At 44.6% G+C, this 24,263-nt stretch overlaps 1 protein-coding gene and 1 non-coding gene across 3 annotated transcripts in view; both read right to left on the bottom strand.

Moving 5' to 3' along the window:
- The window catches only part of MORF4L1 (mortality factor 4 like 1), a 51,920-nt gene extending 44,507 nt beyond the window's left edge, over positions 1–7,413 (bottom strand). The window contains exons 1-2 of one of the 2 annotated variants that reach the window (XM_068275074.1): positions 7,282–7,413; positions 2,480–2,531 (exon numbers count right to left, since the gene is read on the bottom strand). Coding sequence is in view for 1 of the 2 variants with exons in the window: in XM_068275073.1 (XP_068131174.1) it covers positions 7,282–7,321 (40 nt within the window). In the remaining variant the exon portion in view is untranslated. The remainder of the gene's footprint in view (positions 1–2,479; positions 2,532–7,281) is intronic. The other variant, XM_068275073.1, reaches the window with a different exon arrangement.
- A 404-nt stretch (positions 7,414–7,817) lies between these two features.
- Positions 7,818–7,890, bottom strand: TRNAK-CUU (transfer RNA lysine (anticodon CUU)). The gene has a single exon. It is a non-coding gene; the product is annotated as a tRNA-Lys (tRNA).
- Between the last annotated feature and the right edge of the window lie 16,373 nt (positions 7,891–24,263).

Consider the following 24,263-nt stretch of genomic DNA (forward strand, 5'->3'; position numbering starts at 1 on the left):
CACAGATCATGTCCCTTTGTTCATTGTACAATCCTAGGGACAAAAAGCTAATCTGCCGAGCCTTTGTATTGTCCTCTGATGTATTTATAAATGTTAATCAGGTAACCTCTCAGTCGCCCCCCCCCCCCCCCAAAGCTAAATAAGGCCAGTTTCTCCAACCTTTCTTGGTAAGCGAGATATTTCATCCATCCGATTAATTTAGTTGCCTGTCTTTGTACCCATTCTAGAAGGTCAATGTCCTTTCAATAGTGTGGTGCCCCAAACTGTATCCCATACTCCAGATGTGGCCTCACAAGTGATATACTATACGGAGGGAGTAGTCTCCAGTTTTATGCATCCCAGAATTTAGCTGTCGCTGCTTGGCATTATTGTATACGGTTACTTAACTTGTTATCAGCATTCCTTGATCAGAAAATTGCAATCTGAAGAAGCATCAGGCTGGCAACATCATGCGTGCCTAACTTCAAGCTGAGTGTAACAAGTCCCTAACTAGACATGGTTAACAGGATGCCAATAATCCCAAATTGATGCAGAATTGTTCAAATTTTGTATGCAGTGTATAACTGGAACAATCAAATGACACTTTAGTGGGATTCAACTGGTTCATTTTCAAGCTACATAAACTTGCATAGGAACTGAGCATAATTCTGCATCAACTCGGAAATTATTGGCACCTCATTTACCAGTTTTTTTAATGGTCAACTTTACCAGAAATTACTAGTAGAGATTTAAACTATTACAAACACTGGTTCATGACAGGATCACATTGAGTATGGACTACTATCCATCGATTCCCCTTTTCCCTTCCTTATCCAAATAAACTATATAGGAATAAGCAGCCTGGGTGGTTGAAAATGCAGACATGTTTAACCTGGCCCACCTCTAGGCTTCGAGTAGCTAAAAAAAAAAAAAGGGGGGGGGTGTCAAACAGACTTTGCCTTCAATTCACTAAGCGTATCTCCTGTCTTTAATAACGTTTCTAGAGTTATCACCATGGTGATGAAGCATGGAGTATTCAGGAAACATTTTACCTCAGGCAAACCTAAAGTTAACTCTTCTGTCTTTAAAGGGAACCAGAGACGAAGCCTGGGTAAAAAAATGAAGAAGCTTTTATACATACCTGGGGCTTCCTCCAACCCCATAAGCCTGGATCGCTCCCACGCCGCCGTCCTCCGCTGCCTCTAATCGTCACTACCGGGTCCCGTCACTTTCGGCGGACGCGGCCAATTGTACGCAAGAGCAGGGACTCCCTCCATATTCTTACACATGCGCCTGATTAGTATGAAGGATAGAGGCAGCGGAGGACGGTGGCGCGGGAGCGATCCAGGCTTATGGGGCTGGAAGAAGCCCCAGGTATGTATAAAAGCTTTTTTCAAATGTCTCTGGTTCTCTTTAAGTTACTTCTTCAATCCTTAAGGCTAGTTACACACCAGGACGTTGCATTTAGGGGACGTTAAAGGGCACATAACGTGCCCCTAACGCAAGGCCTGGTGTTCTCTGGTGTGCACGTCGGAGTGAGCCGCGTTGTGCAGCTCACTCTGGCGTCCGTGATGCGTACTCTTGGACGCATGCGGCATCACGTGGTCCCACCCGGCCAATCGCCGCAAAGAGTGGCTGCTCCAGGAAGTAAACACTGCACGTCACTGAGTGCAGTGAATATTAATTAGCCATGTGCCTGGCCGCTCTCCCCTCCACCCCAACATGACTGAGCATGTGCAAAAAGTCTAACGCGGCTTAGCCGGGTAGAACGCACAGCATGCAGCACTTTGCTGCGTCACAATGTAACGCAACGTGGGCAGTGTGAACAGCCCACTTGTGTTACATTGCTGTGCGTTGGGGGAGCGTTACAGGCTGCACTAACGTGCGCCTGTAACGTCCCTGTGTGCAAGAAGCCTAAAATAACTCCAGAATTCTAAAGTTAAAAAGACAGCCTGTTAATTAACTGCGCGTGAAAATAACTACACACGAGGTAGCTTAAGGAATGAAGAGATAAGATAACTCTCTCACTGCGTGGTGGCAAGTTTCCTATTGCCTTATTTTCCCCAGCATGATCTTAGTGAATTGAGGCCATTTTGTGTCTGTGCAAGGATTTAGGCCAAGTTTCCACTATTGCGATTTCTGTCCCATTTCCTGCAAGCTAATTCTGATGCAATGTTAAAGCCTATTGAAATCAATAGGCTGCATCCGAATTTGCGTGAGGGGGAGGGCCAGCTGCATTTTTTTTGCATCATGCATGTGGATTGCAGTTGCAAAGGGATTGCATCCCATTGCAGTTCGTGGCACTGCTAGAGGGAATCAGATGCAAATTTGCATCAGCATGGGTGCAGCGTCCGATTCGGATGCAGCACCCTAGTGGAAACGTAGCCATAGTGAACCCCCTTTTCAGTCAAAGTTTCGAATATGTATCTGCTATACAGTGTGGGGCTTTTCTAAAAACATTCAAATGCTCTTACATTATTTTAAATACTGCTTTAAATACCTTAGAGCTGGGGCTGTTTCCATCAAACCTATTCTCCCTTCTCTCTTCCAAGCTGCACAAAACAGAATTCAAAAGTTGCTTCAGGCTGGTTTTATGCTGGACAGTCCTTCTTGCTGACATGCCAAGTTTTCAGGTCACAACATACCTAAACATACGGCTAGATTACTGATAGGCTTAGTTTGCACTGCAGCGTTGTGTCAGACAATATATCACATTGCTACCGCGATGCAACTATATTGTGATGGTACGCTTTCATTGATGTGTTAGCAGTGCAGTGCGATGGAATCAGCATGATGCAATGCATACAATTGCGGTAAACCATACTTTTCATAAACTGTATGCTTCACTGCATGTGTTGAATTGCATGTGACTGAACTAAACATAGCCTCACACTGTTTTAAAGCAGATAATTTTGAAGCTAAAGAAAATAGAAAAAAAAAGTGAAACATGCAAAGGCAAGTCACTATGAGAGACTTAGTTGGAAAACCCACAGTTAGTACCAATGGTGTACAAGTGCATACACACACCTGTAAAATGATGTTATGGAAGTATTACACACATAGTTCAGTACACACATTGCATAGTCTGTTGCTATTTGATGATTATAGACTTTCTCAATGACTGCATGTGCACCACATCCCCACATCCCATTCATCCACTGACTACATCACAAAAGTTATGGTAGATTTTGGTGTTGCATGTGCTACACAGTGCCTGTCACAGATGAGCTGGGTCATGGTCATTCAAGGATGTCTATACACATTTCTTTACACATTCAAGATAGTAGTTTGATAACCATCAAAACCACTTAAAGTAAACTCCAAGTAGTTTACTATATGAGATGTACTTTATCAGGATGGCTCATACATTATACATACACAGTTGCAAGGTTGGGACCTGGGGACTGAGTTTATTCTAGCCAGAGGTTTACTATATCAGAGTTTACTATAATGAGATTGTACTGTATTGTGAACTTATATATGCAGTGACATTTATCACATGGCTTTACATAGTCCTTTCACTAACAGTGCCTCAGATGAGCTCACAATGTAATGCCTATAATAGTCTAAGACCAATATAGGGGAAATCCCAGTGTTCTCCCCAAGCGCTCTCAGCCAGGTGCTCTGCCCAGCTAATTTGGCGAGCGCCCGTCTGTCATCAGCTCTCATCCTCACCCCCCCCCCTACTATCAGAACCAGCCCAACAATGCTGCAAACCTGAATCATGTCATTCAGGCAGCATCCTCTAGGCTCAGAGAAGCGCTGCATGGACCATTTTTGGGGCAATTTTGATGCAATGGAAGGTATAGGAAAACCGCAAAACGCTCACAAAATCACTTTGTGCGATTGCGTTCATGTTTTTAAGAATAAATACACTGCATTTAATCTTTTCCGGATCAAAGAGTTCACTTCCTGACTAATGTCAGGAAGTGAAAGAAATGGAATCACTCTGCAAAAAACCCCACAAAAACCGCTTACCAAAAACGTCCAACAAACAGAGATCGCCAGAAAAGGAAAAAAAAAAATATTGCTTCAAAAAAGATTGGAACGCAATGTGAACAAGGCCTTAACCTGAGCTGAGCTCAGGCTATGCCGCGCAGGAGGATTTCTCAAGCCCTGCTGGGCCGATTTGCATATTTATTTATTTATTTTTTGCAACATGCAGCTAGCATGCTCGCTACATGATTTTAAAAAACCTGCTGCGCTGCCCCCTGGCGGTTTCTAATAGACTGCCATGAGGGTTAAGAGAGCAGAACCAGATATACTCACCACCTTCCTGGCCATCTTGTAATGCCTGCTACACACAATGTAATATTTCTATTATATATTATCTGATCAATAATTTCCAACCTGTCTGATCAGCTTCAGTTTGAGAAAGTGATCAATTTTGAGATCAGTACTGCTCAAAATCAATCTCTTTCTTAATCGAAAGCAGATCGGACATGTTGGAAATTATCCAATGATGAGAAATTTCTCATCAATCTAATAGGAAAATTACATCATCTGTACTCAGCCATAGACATCTGTCCCTCGTCATCGATAAATGCTTTCTCCCTGGGCTGCAAATATAGTCGTCACAGCTTCTACTTCCTGACTCACTACAATGCTAAGTGGAGCTATGGAAATAAAAATTGCATCTGTAATCTGTCTCCATACGCTTTCATGGTACCGGGGCGGACAGTGACTGGGGACACTAACAACAAAAGAGCTGTCAGCATTCAGTTTGGCAGATAGAAGGTGATTATACACATTCGGGACTTGATCCCTCAGACAGCAGTGCAGAAATATCTCTCAATCTAATTTGAGTAGAGAGATCTGCTCATACACCGCAGGCCGATTCCTGATCAATATCTGCATGACATCTCTCAGGAATCGGCTGAGCGTGTGTGCATGAAATGTATATGTGCATTTATACATTACCTGTCCTGTGCCGCGGTATCCATCCGTTTTCCGCCTCTCTTCAATTAGCCACATACACACTGCCGGTGTGGAACGTGTCAGAGTGTATGCAGGTCAATTGTAGAGTGGCGGAAGATGGACGGATATTGCAACACAGGACAGGTAATGTATAAATGCACATTACAGCACAGCGTTCTCCCCAGGTTCATTTAGCCAGGTGCTCCACCCGGCTAATATTGGTGAGCACCCAGCTGTCATTGGCTCGCCTCCTCATTCTACTCCTATGCTGTAAGCAGAGAAGTACCAGCCCTGCGTTCCGCCCTTGCACCCCACCCGGCCACTTTTTCGCTGCGCACCAGATTGAAACAAGTTGGCCCGACATCTTGCAGCATATTCGACCGATTAATGTGACCAATTTCGACCCAAAATTGGTCGTATCGTCAACTGGAGATGCACTTGACGGGACCAATTTGCATCCAATTCCGATTATAATAATGGAATCGGATGGTTGATTGGCCACCATTACCTTGTTTCTTTTTTGCCAACATTCACTAGCATTCACATGGCCTGATCTGGAAAGCTTATTAATAACTGCTTAAAGGACAACTGCAAGTTTAACTTACCTGGGGCTTCTACCGGCCCCCTGCAGCCTTCCTGCTCCCGCGCCAGATCAAACCGATCCTCTGGTCCCCGCAACGGCTCAGTTTTCGTTTAGCCACTGTGCGGCCCTGCACGGCCTCGTTCCCATCAGCGCAGTAGAAGCACGAATACACGTGCGGCCAGGGCTGATCAGTCAGCAAAAATTAACCTTAGCCGCAACAGGGGACCGGAGGATTATTTTGGCATGGCGCGGGCACAAGATGGCTGCAGGGGGCCAGTGGAAGCCCCAGGTAAGTTAAACCTTGCTTTTTTTTTATTATTTAATAAATGCTTTAGGTTCCTTTTAAAGTGAACTTGAAGCAAGGGGGGGGGGGGGGGGAGAATAAGAAAAAGTTGGATACTTACCCAAATAGAGGAAAACCTCTGGTTATTCTAGAGGCTTCCCCATCCTCCTCAAGACAACCATTCAGCACTGGGACCCTATAACCATACCCAACAAGAGCTTGTCCGATATGCTCTCATGACTGTGCTCGTCCATACTACGCATGTGCAAGTACGGTCTGCACTTACCCAGTAGCACAAAGTCGCTCACACATGGCGTTTTTTCTCTATGCACAAGTGGCATTGTGCTGCTAGACATGAGCAGACCATACTCACAGATGCAGAGCTTGACAGCACTCGTACACAGCAAAGAGGGTCATAGCAAGCATCGGTGGGGTCAACTATGCTCCTTACTCCTTAGGCAAGTAACTTCTTCCCTCACAGGTTTTTTATCAAAAAAATAAAACTTCTCTCCCACACTTAACAGTCACTTTAAGGTGCGTGCCAACATAATTGTGGTCACCTGGACAGATAAGGTCTCCAGAGACAGTTTGGGGGCTGAGTGATGCAGAGACACAATGTGGCACGTACTGCCTCTATGGGGTAGGGACAGTGACATGGCGCACACTGGAGCAGCTTTTGGCAGGTCCCGAAACAATAAACCTGGGTTGCTGGTATTAAAAGATCCAACATTCCAGATATTTGAACGAGCTTGGGGAACACCTGCATACAGGCTCGATTCTCATGCCTAATACACACGGTACAATTTTCTGTGCGATAGATGGATCCGATAGATAAAATCCGTCATGCCCGATATTGCTCCCAATCGTTTCCGTGCTCAATTTCTCATAGCCTTGAACGGAAAAAGATAAGAAAAATGAATGACGATAAGAGAATCGAGTGCGGGTCGCAAAATCGCACAGAAAATGTTACCGTGTGTACCCAGCATCAGCTGGAGAGAGCGCAATTGACAAATAAAAAGGTCTTCTATAGATTCATGTACATTGTGCATTCCATACACAATGCACAGGATGCAGGATGCAGATCAGTTTTCTATAGGAACAGGCTGTAGGTTTGTAAGAGCTCAACAGTATCAGTCAAGAGCTAATTCACCACAGGTCTATAGTCAAAAAGAAATTGAGCAGAAAAATAAACTGCCTCCACTGTTATAGAATAAAAAGAATGGCTATTGTGAATGTAGCCCAAGGAAGCAAGTTCTGCAGCATAGGGAGCTCCTGCAGAATATACACATATAGCCCCTCCCCATCCAGCACTAGCATGGGAGCCGTACTGCTGTGTGAGGAAACGCTGCTACCCTGGCACGCGGGGGATACACGACATTCTCTGGAGCCGCCGCTTCCGGTGCAACCCTGCCACTCGCTACAGGAAATGAATAATGCTAAACGTGGGAACCCCTCGCGGGTGAGCGCCAGAAGCCCCGCACCTGCCCCCAAACCCCGGCAAATAGAGCACTACGCTTACCCTCTTGGAACTTTGGCCTTGGATCCTGCTTCGGCGCCATTTATAACATCCGCGGCTACCGGGAACGGGATCGCCGCATCTACACACCGCGCGGGCCCGCACGTCACGGCGCCCTCTGCCCATGCGCAGATCGGACTCTCCAGCTCAATTCTACGGTGTGCGCATGCCCAGAATTCTTAAGCCGCCTTCTGTCTCTGATAATAAAGAAGAGCGGAGGCTCGCTTCTGTGCTTTTACCTCGGAGCAGCTTACTTAATTTTTACACTGCCTTAATTTTTTACAGCTGTATTTATATTAGTTGAAAGTTAACTAGAGCCTTATTTGTCTGACGGTGTAATAATGGTAAATTTTGCTTGTTGTTTACAAAGAGAATAAAAATAATGGCATAGGTCACTCACGTCCATAGTGTGTTGTGGCCAATAAGTGATTATCTACGAGTGAGGTTTAAATGGTGAAATGACATGTTTTGAGAGAGTTATTACATATAAAGTGCAGATTACAGCGCTATCTAAATATACTAAAGGTGTAAAAATCAACCGCCCAACGTGGGGCTCGAACCCACGACCCTGAGATTAAGAGTCTCATGCTCTACCGACTGAGCTAGCCGGGCAGACATATGAAATGCTGTATGAATATTGCAATGGCAGAAACAAGAACTAATATGACTATAAGTACATTTTAGCATTTACAGAGAACATTTTGTATAATTACTAACTATGCAATAAAAAAACCTTTCCTTTGTGCAGAAATATGATTCACCTTTAGCAGATACAGGAATTAAGACTTCTTGTTGTATTGTCCATCTCTGCTATGCATACATTTCCATATCATGTAGTGCAAAGCTTGATATCTGCAGAAAGTTTTTTGCACACTATAGCCTCGATTCATAAAGCATTTCCGCATGAGGAAATGCAGAAAGCCGCTCGCTTTACCGACCACACAGCAAAATATGTATTCATAAAGGCTTTTTCCGCATGAAAAGCCGACATCCACAAGCAGAGTGATCAATCACCGCCTTGCGCGGTGATTATCACAGCAAAAGTAACAAATGTCAATTCATAAAGATTAGAGGTAGCGGTATGCGGACGGGTATTACCGCTACCTCTGATGTGGCGAGAAGCGTGCGGAATCCGTTGCAGTGAATGGGACAGACCTCCCAAGCAGCTGCAGAGAGAACACCGCACGGAGGGATTCCGCCTGCTTCTCCTGTTTCCGCATGCGTAGGACAGCCTAACGCCTGCCTACAGCGGAGTATCTCCGCACGCCTGTCACAACAGGCAACATTTTTATGAATTACCTCCCTGAAGGCGGAAATACCGACAGCGGTGTTTCCCCGCTCGACTTTCCCCGCTCGCAGGCACTTTTATGAATCGAGGCCATATATTGTGCATTTACGTTAGTAAGGCCCGGTTCACACTCGCAATTGAGTGGCAAACGGATTTGTGAAAACAGATCTGATTACCGGTCAATCGGATCCATTTTCATTCTGTTGCCGATTCAGCTACGTCTGGTCTGTTTCCCCACATCCCTTCCCCAAAGTGGATTTTGCTGTCTAGATCAGTCCATTTCTTTACTAGTGTGAACTAAAATTCTGTTTCTTCATTGCCCCCAATGCTTTGCTTCTGTTTCTATTCCGCTGGGCTCATCAGTCTGGCCAAATTGCTGCAAAACCAAATTTGCAGTCCGTTCAGCGGACCGCGCGGAACGGATCCAATCTAACCAGGGCTGTGAAGTCGATACAAAAATCTTCCGACTCAAACTCCTCAGTTTATGAAACCACTGACTCCAACTCCAGGTAACCAAAATTGCTCTGATTCCGACTCTCTGACTCCTTAGTCTAATTTTTACAAAAGCTCTGGATTTGGTTCAAAAATTACCCGACTCCAACTTCTCACTTTATTGAAATCACAGACTCTGACTCCAGGTACCCAAAATTATGCCTACTCCTCGACTCCACAACCCTGGATCTAACAGACCAATGTGAACGGATCCACAGGTTAAAAAAAAACAACACTTTTTTTTCCTCCAGAGTGAACACGGGCCTAATGCATCCGGTTTTCTCCACACTTTGGTATGTTTTTGCACACATTTGCATTTCCACCCACTGCCATTAACACTAAAATGCTTGTGTTTAACCCCAAAGATGCAGCAAGCTGCACTTTTTAAAACACAAAGCAGCATGAAAAATATAAACATGCTTGTCTAAAAGCTAATATGGTTTTCCAACACATGTGCAATGTGTTTTTAAACTCGAATGAGTATGCAAAAATGAATGTACATGTGCATAGTGTTTAAGAGCCTGCCATGTCACTACATGCATGTGTCATTGTCCGGGCCATCTTGTGCATCTAACTCCTGGGTCAATCTGCGCATGTTCCAGAATTTGGCACTAAGTTCATGTGCACGCGTGTTTTAAGTCTGCACTTACAAAAACACTTACAATTGTTAATGTGCATGCAACATAATGAGGAGGTTTGGCCTATTTTCTGGCAGACTATTTGGCCTGGTGCACACCAAAAACCGCTAGCAGATCCGCAAAATGCTAGCAGATTTTGAAACGCTTTTTCTTCTTTTTCTGTAGCGTTTCAGCTAGCATTTTGCGATTTTGTGAAGCGTTTTTGGTGTAGTAGATTTCATGTATTGTTACAGTAAAGCTGTTACTGAACAGCTACTGTAACAAAAAAAGCCTGGCAAACCGCTCTAAAGTGCCGTTTTTCAGAGCGGTTTGCGTTTTTCCTATACTTAACATTGAGGCAGAAACGCATCCGCAATCCAAAATCTGCAGCAGCCCGGGAGTATGCGTTTTTGCAAAACGCCTCCCGCTCTGGTGTGCACCAGCCCATTGAAATACATTACCCTAGCGGATCCGCACCTGCAAGCGGATCGCAAACCGCAGCCGAAACGCTCTGGTGTGCACTAGGCCTTAGAGTCTGCCTGAGACTATTATTATTATTATTTTTTTATTTATATAGCGCCAACATATTCCGCAGCGCTTTGGCAAGACTATGGCAAGTTGCCCGATATCTGCGGCTATGAGCATATAGCAGTTGCCTACAAGTTTAATATCCTGCTGTGATCCCAGCTAGCTAGACTTCGTTGAATTCTTCCCAGGGTTGTAGCAATAGTCATAGGAGCCATAGCAACTGCTATGGGGCCCTGTAGATGAAGGGGCCCAAGTGGTACTTAATGTGTTCAGTATTAACTTTAATTTGTTTCTCTACCATCTGACTTTGTATCAGTATACACAGTGTACAATGCATCTAAATGTAAATTGCTCATTCAACTCATACCCAGGGCTTGATTTAAGCCAAGGCCACATAGGCCATGGCCTAGGGCACCACAGGATCAAGGGTGGGAGGGCAGCAGGCTATACTGGGGTGGGGGGAAGGGTCACCTGGCTACCTGTCCTGGAGGAAGGGGGGGTCATCAGGCTATCTATACGGAAGAAGGGGAGGGTCATCTGGCTTCTTACGCTAGAGGGAAGGGGGAGGGGTCTTCAGACTACCTATACTGGAGGGAGGGGGGAAGGGTCATCTTGCTACCTAAACTGGAGGGGGTGGCCCCTGACAATTGCCTTAGGTGGTAAACAGTACAAATCTGGCCTTACTCATATCCCATAGGGTAGGGACAGGTGGCATTGCTCAAGAGTGCCTAGACCTAAAGGCCCCATGAAAGTTTTACTATGGGCTCTATAGTCTCTAGCTACGCCACTGATTCCACCTGCCCCAATCTTTGACTTATTTATTGAACTCTGCCTGCCCAGCCCTGGCTATGGCTAGTTACTTGTCCTTCTTTGATTTCAGCCTGCTCTGGCCTTTAGCTTGTCTCCAGTCAACAGTCACTTGTTCTTGCTCTTACTTGCTTACTCTTCAAGTGATATTGAGCCCACGCTCTCCATTACCGGTGGGGTAATCCTCGGGGTCAGGACCTGGTGGCTACCAGGCAGCAAAGTAGTCTGTCGCCCACTATTGTGGTGGCACATCATCACTTGCAGATTATTCTGATGAAGACCTGCAGCCACTTAGACTCTGCTTCTTGGTGTAGGCCACCCCTACCACCTGTTTGGGGGTCAATGGAATACCTAAACATAACAGGTGTAGTAAAGGCTTGTCATGGTATGCTGGATGCCAGTCAGTTGTCCAATGGTAATGAAATTACCTAAAGTTTAAAAAGAGGGACCTCAAGATAGAAAGTTCTAACCTAAGCTGATTTCTATAATACAGTATCTTATTATTGCAGCCTTTGCCAACAGGTGTTTTCTGTAACTGTCTGTATATAACCTTATTGCTACAATAAATGTCATATACTGTACATGCTGTTAATATCTCCCCAGCTGGAGTGTAGAGATGGCTCGAACGGTTCGACCGCAAACTTATTTGCGCAAACTTCGGTGGTTCGCGTTCGCGAAAGAACGCAAACTTTATGGCGGTTCAACCCGCCCCCATCATTAGGGTCAACTTTGACCCTATACATCACAGTCAGCAGGCACAGGGTAGCCAATCAGGCTACACTCCCTCCTGGAGCCCCACCCCCCTTATAAAAATCAGGCAGCGTCAGCCATTTCACTCACTTGTGTGTCTGCAGTAATTAGAGAAGGGAGAGGTGCTGCAGAGACATTAGGGAAGGCTTAGTTAGGCTACAATTAGGCTTGTTAGGTAGCTCTTTTTAGCTGATACTTATTGCTAAAAAGCACTCCTCATCCTCAACAGCTCTTTTGAGAGCTAATGTTGTTCTTGTGATCTATTTTTCTTGTGTGTGCCCCACAGGCACTTGTGTTGCATATACAGCCCTGCCAGTCAGTCTTAGCTGCTGGACCTTGGTCACTTGGTAATTCCTACTGTGCCACTGCCAGGCCCAGCACATTCAGTGACTACCTGTGTGTGTGACAACTGTACATTTGTAATACCCATCACTGCATATACCTACCTGTTGTTCAGTGCACCCACCCACCTACGTGACCGTACGCAGTGTCACTGCACCTGTTCACGGTACCTGTGTGTGTGTGTGAGACAGGTGCACATTTGTAATACCCATCGCTGCATACCTACCTGTTGTTCAGTGCACCCACCTACCCACGTGAGCGCACGCAGTGTGATATTTAATACCACCAGTCACTGTACCTGTTCATGGTACCTGTGTTTGTGTCAGGTGCATATTTGTAATACTCATCACTGCATATACCTACCTGTTGTTCAGTGCACCCACCTACCTACGTGAGCGCACTCAGTGTGATATTTAATACCAACAGTCACTGTACCTGTTCACGGTACCTGTGTGTGTGACAGGTGCACATTTGTAATACCCATCACTGCATACCTACCTGTTGTTCAGTGCACCCACCTACCTACGTGAGCGCATGCAGTGGGATATTTAATACCACCAGTCACTGTACCTGTTCACAGTACGTGTGTGTGTGTGTGTGTGTGTGTGTGTGTGTGTGTGTGTGAGACAGCTGCACATTTGTAATACCTATCACTGCATATACCTACCTGTTGTTCAGTGCACCCACCTACCTACGTGACCGCATGCAGTGTCACTGCACCTGTTCATGCTACCTGTGTGTGTGTGACAGCTGCACATTTGTAACACCAGTCACTGCATACCTGTTCACTGCACCTGTGTGACCACACCCTGTTTCATATACCAGTCCATGCACACCTGTTAACTGAACCTGTGTAACCGCACACTGTTGTACCAGCAGTCACTGCAACCTGTTCACTGCACCTGTGTAACCGTGTATTCGCGCAAACTTCGGTGCCTACATATACTGGGCACATATACCCCTGACTACATGTACTGGGCACATATACCCCTGGCTACCTGTTCTGGGTACATCTCTACCCCTGGCTACCAGTTCTGGGGACATCTATACCGCTGGCCACCTATTCTGGGGACACCTATAGACCTGGTGCTACCTATTTTTGGGGAACCACTGCTGTCAGATTGAGTGTATTTTGGGGAACTGCTGCCAGGTGAGAGGTGTCTACATATTAAGGGGGCATTCTGCCTATTTATGTGAAAAGCTGTCTATTTATGTGCCTCATGACTGCTGAATTTGTCTTGTTGCGGGCCTCATGGTTACTGACTTTGTCTTGTTGGGGGCCTCATGATTTGTTGGGGGCCTCAAGATTGCTGAATTTGTCTTGCTGGGGGCCTCATGATTGCTGAATTTGTCTTGTTGGGGGCCTCATGATTGCTGAATTTGTCTTGTTGGGGGCCTCATGATTGCTGAGTTGGTCATGTTGGGGACCTCATGATTGCTGAATTTGTCTTGATGGGGAGGGGGGGGGCCTCATGATTGCTGAATTTGTCTTGTTGGGGGTCACATGATTGCTAACTGTGAGACTATGGAAAAAGCTGAATCATCCTCATATGAGACAATAGCATTAAACCTACTTTTTCCGATTTTTAAAACAGAAAATGAAACTGGGAGGTTCTAAAAAAAATGAATAATTTTTTTCAGGAGTCAGATGGATGAAATTGTTTATCTTCACAGTTTATTTTCAACTTAATTTTCCATAATGTTCATGTATGAGTTAAAACGTTTGTATTTAGTTTAAATTGCTGTTGGCACTTTGTGATAGTAAAGTGACTTTGCAGTTTGAACACTCGACCTCCAAAAGGTTCGCCACCACTGTCCTAATCTAATGTCCCACCATTGCTTAGTTCATGTAAACTTGTCTCCACCCACGACCACACCCACATTCTGGTTCATGACCACACCCATTTTTCGGCGCAGCGCGCGTAGTGACGTAGCTCCATTTTTTGGCGCGCGTACACAACACCAACCCAGATTTGCGGCGCGGCTTTTTGCTCCCCACTTTTTGCCCCCCCCCCCCTGGAAAATGTTCTGCGGACGCCCATGTCTGGCACCCCACTTAACACTCCATCAGCAGCCATCACCAAGTGCCATCATCCCAGGGCTCAGCGGTGTGGAATTTTTTGTGTGTGTCTGCCTCAGGTGAGAGCAATGCCATCTGTACTCTCTGCCACTGAAAATTGAGCCGTGGAAAGACCAAGACCCGCTTAGGAAGAACTAACTTACGAAGGCACATGATTACAAAGTACAAACTGCAATGCGATGACCACCTGAGGAAAAGCAGCACACAAAAGCAAAGCCACACACCGCAGTGGAAGATACCAGGTCGCAATTATTTCTCAAAAAAGGCGATACCTAAACTGTACCGTGATGTTGAAAGGCAAATGGTGACATCTCTGGCACACAGCGTTGGGTCAATGGTCCATCTTAACACGGTTGCCTGGTCTGCAAAGCACGCTCAGGCCTGCCCCAAGTCAATCCCCACACAGCATCTCTGCCCGCAGGCCGCTAGACTGCCTTCTCCGCCACCACCAACAGGGTCCAGGACTCCAGGCGGATTTCTGAATTTTTTCTGCTAGCAGCGGCCACTATAATAATTTTTCTGGTGCGCGCACATGCCTGCCTAATTTATCTGGCTGCACTGCAGCTGCAACAACAAAACAAAAGGCATGTACATGTGTCAATTTCCTTTCGTGATCGATACCTACCACGGTGAAGGGGGGGGGGGGGGCACACCCAAGATAATAAGGTTGTTGCTTCATTGTGGACAGACCATATTCGATCAGCTGGACAGTCACTGTTGTTCTGTCATTTAGCTACCTCAGCCCAGCGACCATATGGGCTTGAAAACCGCCATGGCCTGCACTCTCGTCATGGTGCGCACCAGTCCAGCATGGCCGTCACTACACAAACAGCTGTGTGCGGTGCGTTACACAGTGAGTTTGGTCTGTCAGTGTGAAGCAGTACTCTAATTACACTGCCTGGTTGATGTATAAACATGCAAGATGTTTTAAAGCACTTTAGGCCTCCAATTTAGCATGCATTGTGATTTCTGCCCTTAAAACGCTGCTTTGCGTCAAATCCATATTTTTCCCAGGGACTTTTGGTGTGTATCCCACTCCCCCATGCAAAAACTCAGATGTTAGACCCCTTGAAACATATTTTCCATCACTTTTGTGTCCAGCATAAATGTTTCTAATTTTCGAAGTTCGCCTCCCCGTTGAAGTCTATTGCGGTTCGCGGAAGTTCGCGCAAACCAAATTTTTTGCGGAGGTTCGCGTTCAAGGTTAGCGAACCGGTTCGAGCCATCTCTACTGGAGTGAGTAATTTGGTGGTCACACAACAATTTTATGAATCCACATAACAGATTTTAACCTCCGCAGATATCTAGTGATATTATATACTGTATGGGCAGATTGACAAAGTAACAGATCTCTCTCTCTGATCGAATCTGATCTGTTGGCTACCCAGACACCGCAGGCATGAAATCTTTCGGGAATCATCTGCATCCGCCAACTCCGCCATTGTCCTCCCAAATGTTAATGTGCCCCCCACCATGCCCATGCATTAAAATATCTCCCCTGTTTGGCAGCCGCTAGTACAGCTGCTCCTACAGGTGAGATGTCTTAATGCACAGGGCATTTTAACATTTGGGAAGAAAGCAGACGGAGGTTCCATCATGTTTGTTGGTCTCTATATTGCACGCTGTTATTGCCACACACCCAATCGACCACGTCAGCCCAAGATTTTCCAGCTTGCTTGATCGATACAGTAAACCAATTTTGGCTCAAAATCGGGTTGAATCGTCGATTGGGCATGCTTTTTTTCATGCGATTTGATAATAATCGAATCGAATGGTTGATACTCAGCAAAATCGCCAGATGTATGGCCACCTAAACATCTACACCAAAGGATTATCCAGAACTAGTAGTGGCCTTTGCGGAATTTAATTTAGGCATAAAACCATGTTAAGAGATTGAAACATAGCATTCATGTAAATATGGTTGCTTTCTTAAAGTCAATGGGAACTGTAAAAAAAAATTTAGGTAAGTATCTGGATGATTTTTTTTACAGTTCCCATTGACTTTAATGATATATCATGTTCCTTACATTCCAAACTATTTATTTTTCTTTTTTGACATCTTTAAGATCTGCATTAAGATGGAACTAAATCTAAATTTTAAGTTTGCATGTTCAATATAATGTATGCCCCATATCCTTTTGCTAAAAATACATAGGTGTCATTACTAAAAAGCATCCCTGGTGCTTCCCATCAGGAGATTCTGCCTTTTCGAGTGTGCTGTTATCACCTTTAGTATATACCGGTACTGTATATACTCAACTAGAAGTCTAGAAATTTAGGTCTGACTTACTAAATAAAAGTATAGATGTTATACTCGAGTCGGACCTAAATTTCTGACTCGTAGCAAAGAGTATGTGGGGCGAACCTCTCTCTCAACCTTTACAGAGTAAGCTGCAGCAGCCTGCATGCTTTATAACATCATCCCCAGGGCCGGATTACCGACCAGGCAACAAAAGCAGTCGCTTGGGGCCCCATTCAGAGTCAAAGGGGCCCCATTAGCACATAAACCAGCCCTTGCCATCCTGTCAGCGGTGGCTGGATGGTATAATGGTTAAAGGGACTCTGAGCAGTGCAGTAACTATGGAAAGATGCATATCATTTTAAAGCTCTCTTTCTCCTCTTTCCAATGATATCTAAACGGCTGCTCTATGCCTTTTAGTTTTCGAGATTTTCGCGATTGAAATCGCGGCCACAGGACGACTTTTCTCCAAAGTCAGCCGTGGCTGGATGGTATAATGGTTAAAGGGACTCTGAGCAGTGCAGTAGCTATGGAAAGATTCATATCATTTTAAAGCTCTCTTTCTCCTCTTTCCAATGATATATAAACAGCTGCTCTATGCCTTTTAGTTTTCGATATTTTCGCGATTGAAATCGCGGCCACAGGACGACTTTTCTCCAAAGTCAGCGGTGGCTGGATGGTATAATGGTTAAAGGGACTCTGAGCAGTGCAGTAACTATGGAAAGATTCATATCATTTTAAAGCTTTCTTTCTCCTCTTTCCAATGATATATAAACAGCTGCTCTATGCCTTTTAGTTTTCGATATTTTTGCGATCGAAATTGCGGCCACAGGACGACTTTTCTCCAAAGTCAGCGGTGGCTGGATGGTATAATGGTTAAAGGAACTCTGAGCAGTGCAGTAACTATGGAAAGATGCATATCATTTTAAAGCTCTCTTTCTCCTCTTTCCAATGATATATAAACAGCTGCTCTATGCCTTTTAGTTTTTGATATTTTCACGATCGAAATCACGGCCACAGGATGACTTTTCTCCAAAGTTGGCAGCTCGATTCAGCACAATGCAATGAAATATAAGGAACCCAGGGGGATATAATTACAAACATCATGCTGGTAGGTGTGAGGATGTAATGAATTAGTTGTGGGTATGCTTAAAGGCATATCCACAGGCAGTGCTTGGAGTCCCTTTAAGGGCTCTGCCGCTGACACAGGAGACCAGGGTTCGAATCTCAACTCTGCCTGTTCAGTAAGCCAGCACCTATTCAGTAGGAGACCGTAGGCAAGTCTCTCTAACACTGCTACTGCCTATAGGGCGCGTCCTAGTGGCTGCAGCTCTGGCGCTTTGAGTCCACCAGGAGAAAAGCGCGATATAAATGTTATTTGTCTTGTCTTGTCAAATGATGCCGTGCGCTGCTGATTGTCTTCAGAGCCAGGCTCTCCTCCTAGGTCCCCCTCCTTCTACTGTGCGCTCTGCCGCTGCCCACTCCACCCTCCCTTCCCACAGAGAACCACAGCTGCAGCAAGAATGATAGCAGCAGATGGCAAACGTTCACTCACCTATCCATGATCCAAGCAATAGAGATCCCGTCATCTGAAACCCATCTGTCTCTTCTACAGTGCAGCCGCTCGCTCTGAACTTCCTGATTCTCAGATCAGACAGGAAGTAGGAAGTAGTAATAGTAGAAGTAACAGAGCAGCAGCACTCTAGAGGAGACAGATGGGCTCCGGATGACGGGACCTCTATTGCTTGGATCGCAATAGGTGAATGTGAGTCATCTGGTGCTGTCATTCTCCCCCGCTGCGGCTGCCTTCTCTGCTGGACTATCGTATTCACTGGGATGGAGGCTGCATGGTGGCTGTCTAGTTTGGGAGGAAATTGGTTGTTCGGTGGTGGGAGTGGTTATGTAATTCTGTCTGGGGAACGGCTTCCGGTTTTGTGGTGTCCAGAGCTTTCTGCTATTGCCAGGCTGGAGATGCAGGGAGAAAGTGCTGCTGCTGTGATGTCTGGCGCCCTCTTCACAGGGGTGCCCCAGCCCCTGAGTGCAAATGTCCCAGCCATTCATCTCTCACTCTGCATTTTGCCGCTGCTATTCCCTGCATTGTGCACCCATAGAGGAAAGCGTGCTGTTGCCCATAGCAACCAGTAGCTCGGCTGCCCGGTGTGTACGACATATTGCTGTGCAGCTGCATCTTCTGATTCTATTACGACATGATGGGGGGCCCAAATCAGTTACTTTGCTTAGGGCCCCATTTAGCCTTAATCCGGCTCTGATCATCCCACCGTCACCTTTTGCTTGAAAAAGCGCTACTTTTTATAGTTTACTTTGATATAAGAAGGTTTTAGAGGCATCCATTACCAACCAATTGCTGTAACACTGAGCACACTGAGTAGTGTGTCTACTATTAGTGACATTCCCATTTGCACCAATGTACCCAAAGGTCAGTGACACTTTCTTGGTAAAGGAAATGCCAAGAAGACACAGGTCTGAAAGTCCTAGCTGCATCAATTAACAAGGAAATGGCAAGGGGAAAGATTTTGCACTGCAGTGCTTACTAAGGAGGGAGAGTGGATAATTGCTGCACTTGGGGGCCTGGAGGAGTTATTGGCTGCACTACTTTATGCAGTGGAATCATTGACCCCCTACTGGTCCCCAAGAGCAGCTGTTAATTCCTCCTGGTCTCCAAGTGCAGCAATTAACTTTGCTGGGTAGACTTATACTTGAGTCAATAAAAAAAACATCTTAAGAGGATCACATTTTGGGTTTGACCTATGTATAAGGTCAACTTATTATATTCGAGGATATACAGGTAAATCCTATATGCAACATTAGGGACCATAGGCACATGCTTGCGGCGTGCAAGATACTACCCTGAGCCTAAAAACCAAACCAGAAGTGCTGCCCCATCATGAAATTGTCACAAAACTTTGCAGGGTGTTTTTGCATTTGCTAGTTGTTTCAGGGTTTATTTTATGGCTGAATACTTTTCTCTTAATATAGGTTTTTTTTGTCAGTGTTATCTTTATTTTTTTCCTAAGTAGGCCTACTTTAAGAGCAAAATAAATATTCTTGTTAGTTAAAGAGACACTGAAGCGGAAAAAAATATATGATATAATGAATTGGTTGTGTACTATGAATAATTACTAGAAGATTAGCAGCAAAGAAAATATTCTCATATTTTTATTTTCAAGTATATAGTGTTTTTTCTAACATTGCATGGTTCTCTAATATGTGCAGATTACACTAAGCATTCAAAATGATTCTTTCAGAGCAGTCTGTAAACTAATGAACTATCCTCTGCCAGAGGAAAAGTAAATAGTTCAATTACAGTTGAGATAATAAAAGTCAGAAAACAGCCCTCTCCACGACTTTTGAAAGTCGTAGAGATAATGGCTTTTTTGTATAGAGATAACAACTGGAGTTTCTTAACTCTTCCTGTACTGGAAACAATTAAACTGATGTATCTGATCTTAATGTTTTATTTCTTAGCTGAACTACACATATAAATCATAATATCATAGTTTTTTTTTTTCGCTTCAGTGTCTCTTTAAGCAGTACATTTGTTTATAGAGATTTTTAACAGACCCAGGTGGAAGGAGAAAGGAAAGAGAGGTTTAGGTCCCAAAAAAAAAACCACCCCGCTCTTAATTATGTAAATATGATACCTCAGGACATTACTGGCATAACTATTGTTGAATGGATTTAATATGCAGTCCAGACCAGAACTGCTTTCTCACCTTTAGTTCCATTTCCTTTTCATCTGGTCCTGCGTCAGGAATTCATTTTGGCATGTCAGTTTCCATCTTGGCATAATGTGTATAAAAAGAATCAGAGCCAGCTTCTCTGCTCAGTTGAGAAGATTCTGAGCCAGATTGCCTCCAGATATATGTCATTTCTCACAGTCAAAAGGCTGCTTCTGACACCAAAGTCCTTCATCGTTGGCAAACAAATAATATGGGGTGATAGGCCAGCAGAAGTCATCAGTGCCTCAGATGTTGGGAAGGACCGGAATGCTTCTGTTTACAGAGGGATAAGGTTGTAGTGTGTATGAGGTGTAGTGTAGTGGCTGACATATTATTCAGTCTCTGCTGTGGTCTAGTACTAAAGGGTTTGTTAGCTTGCAAAAGTTCTAGAACTATATAAGATTTTGGGCCTGATCCATTCAAGTTTTCTCTTAGGTAATTTCTTCACATTATAAATAAATTGCTTTTTAAGCAACCAGCGAAGAAGAAAGTACTCCGAATACTTTTGACAGTACTTTTTCACCTCCTTTCTGGTACTTTTTCAATTGTAGAGTTCTAAAAGGTTATTTTAAACAGAAGATGAAAAATGATCTCCTAGCAGAAAACTTAGGAGAAAAAGTGAATTGGATGGGGCCCTTTATGTTCTGTCTTGGTCTAAAAGAAAGAATTATAACGCACCCAACTTTTCTGATAAGTTATCAGACATTATCTTTTGTTTCACTATATGTATTGTAGTAATACAAATTGTATTACTACTAATAGTACTAAGTACTAATACTAAGTACTAAGTACTAATACTAATAGTACTAAGTAATTTAGTAATACCAAAGTTAATCACTGTGTGGTTGCATCGCAGTTGTACCGCACATGCATGTCAGACAGGGTGTTTATTGGACACATATTCCTAATTGTTAGGCATGCTCAATATTTGTGTTTAAATAATTTTGAAACATTCCATTTTAATTAAGTAAAATATGTATTTAGGCTTATTAATATAATAGAGTGACTATAGCATGTCTGAGCAGCCCCCATACTCAACCCAAGTACCCCCAGAGGTATGCATACCACACTGAGAGCCTAGGATGTAGTGGACACACCAGCATCCAGATGAATGCTTGGCAAAGCTGACCAGACTAAAATAGCACATTTTTGGCTTTCATTCTCTTTGTCTCATGGGGTGAATCCAGCACAGCTTCCTCTGAATCTTAGTAACTCTCTCCATTAGAGCTCTATTCCCAGATGATGTTCAGTCACATTGCAAGAGCATGGAAAGCATGGGTTTCAGTTAGAAACAATCAGGTTCTAAACAAATCCCTTCTCACCCAACATGCACATCTGCTAAATAGTCACAAACATTTTTCACAAAGTCATTCTAATGTATTATTTACAGTAATTGGATTCAGTAGTATATAAACCTGCATATATACTTTTAATGTAGAACTCTAGCCAAACTAGGGGGAAGAAGGGTAATGGTGGCTGCACTTGTTATGGGGGGATTTTGAGTATGAGACCACATGCAGCAATGCAGAGACCAAAGGATGGCCAATGGGATGCTAATAATTCAAGCTTGCTTGCAGGCTGACCCATGCGCAGAAGACCCAGAGTGATGCGACTGAGACAATTACCGGGGCTGATTGCGGCTGAATGGCAGACCGCGGGAGGATGGCGAGGGACTCACACGTGCTTATAGGGTTGGAGGAAGCTCCGGGTAAGTATAAAATCTTTACTTGTTAACGTCTCTGGTTTTCTTTAATTCAGATTACATGCAGCTTGGAATTGGGGCAGTGAGCTGGGCTTCCTTCTGATTTGGATTAGCCCAATTCTGAGCTGTATAAGTTGCCATTTGTTGAAGTATTACAGTGGAACCTTGGTTTGCAAGCATAATTTGTTTCGGTAACATGTTTATAATCAGGCCACAAAGGCCAGGGCATTGGGCAGCTGAAACCTAATGGTCATGAAAGAGGTTGCTACATATGAAAGGGGAGGCTGAAAATTGGGAGCAATACATGAAAAAGGGAAACTGATGCTCAAGGGAGCTGTTCATGAATGGATGTTACACATGGAAGAGGGGGCTGCACATGGAATGGGAGGGGCACTGCTGCGCAAGAAAGGGAAGCCCAAACATACTGGGCCTAGGGAGTAGGCAAAGTATAAATCCAGCCTTGCTTTGTAATCCAAAGCAAATTTTCCTATAATGATTAATGGAAACTCAGATGATTTGTTCCACAATCCAAAAACATTTATTGAAAAATATTTAATACAAAGTACTGTACTGTATCAAGTAAAAATGTAGAAAAGACTTTATAACTAACAGAATCATTGCTATCTGTTGGCTCACCCCAACCTACTAGGAACTTATCCAATGACAGAGGCTTTTGTCTACTTTTGAGGATTTCACAGAAATGTGACATTGTACAGACTCAGCTTAAAGAGGAACTGTAAGCTCAAAATAATTTATTGCCAGCAGGTAGCCTATACCCAATTTATAGATGAAAACCTAGTATTTTCTGCTAGAAATCCAGCATTTTGCTGAAATTACACCTTTAAGTAGGAAGCCACGCCCCCTCATGAGGCTGCTCCGCGGCTGTATATTCATTAAGCTTGTGCGCACTGCCTTCTGGGTAGTGCCATCATGGGTTGCTAAGGGGGAAAAAAAACAGCAGTCCTCACTGTCATCAAGGTGGGACATGTGCACGAGGCAGAAGAAGTTTATCTTGCAGCCTCCGATGGGATGATTGATCATCCCTCTCTGCCCTGTGAAGCTGCCGCTGCCACTATCAGGTCAGCGACATGTGTTTAACTCTCCTCATCCCAGCTGGAATCCCTCTCTCGTCATCTCTGCCTTTGATCTTCTAACTCTGCCTGCATGTCTGGTGAATGCACATGACATGCAGGCAGAGCTATAAGATCATCGGAGGCTGTAGGAAGAGCTGACAAGAGGGATTCCAGCTGGGATGAGGAGAGTTAAACACATGTCGCTGACCTGATAGTGGCAGCGGCAGCTTCACAGGGCAGAGAGGGATGATCAATCATCCCATCGGAGGCTGCAAGATAAACTTCTTCTGCCTCGTGCACATGTCCCACCTTGATGACAGTGAGGACTGCTGTTTTTTTTCCCCCTTAGCAACCCATGATGTCACTACCCAGAAGGCAGTGCGCACAAGCTTAATGAATATACAGCCGCGGAGCAGCCTCATGAGGGGGCGTGGCTTCCTACTTAAAGGTGTAATTCCAGCAAAATGCTGGATTTCTAGCAGAAAATACTGGGTTTTCATCTATAAATTGGGAATAGGCTACCTGCTGGCAATAAATTATTTTGAGCTTACAGTTCCTCTTTAAAGAGACTCTGTAACAAAAATGTCATCCTTTTTTCTACCATCTTACAAGTTCCTAAACCTATTCTAATGTGTTCTGGCTTACTGCAGCACTTTCTACTATCACCGTCTCTGTAATAAATCAATGTATCTTTCCCCTGTCGGACTTGTCACCCTGTGTCTGGAAGGCTGCCAGCTCGTGCTGATCTATGCACACCCCTCTCCAGGCCCCTCTATGCACACTCCATCAGTGAAAGAGAGCTGGATATAAATCCTCCTCTGTTAGTGTAACGATTGTGGAATTCTCTCCGTGGTCAGCGCAAAGGACGCGCGCTGACACTGCGGAAATCCTCCACAAGCGTATAATTCGAGAGAACCCAGCAAAAGGTGCAACGCACCTGTAGAGGGAAATTCCTGTCGGCAGATGGAGCTGAGGAGTGCAGAGGAACAGATCCTCTGCCCTGGACAGACGCCAGAAAGGAATTGTGCGAAGGGAAGAAATGCAGAGCAAGATAGCCCTTAAAGAGAGAGAGTAAAGTGACAGAGTGTATGTGTGTGCACCAATCTAGTCGCCAACCCGCGACGGTGCACACACAACAGCAGAAACGAAGTAGGAACGCAATCGCGAGAGAGGCAATTGCCAGAGGTGACACAAGGCCAAAGCAAGACAGGGCACGAGAGTAGCAAAGGCACAGCAAATCATACAATGAGAAGATAAGGAAAATAACAAACGCTAACTAAACGCGAACACCGCACTCATTCGCAACAGCGAACGCGTTTACAGCGCG

This window comes from Hyperolius riggenbachi, chromosome 3 (assembly GCF_040937935.1).
Source record: "Hyperolius riggenbachi isolate aHypRig1 chromosome 3, aHypRig1.pri, whole genome shotgun sequence".
Classification (NCBI taxonomy): Eukaryota; Metazoa; Chordata; class Amphibia; order Anura; family Hyperoliidae; genus Hyperolius; species Hyperolius riggenbachi.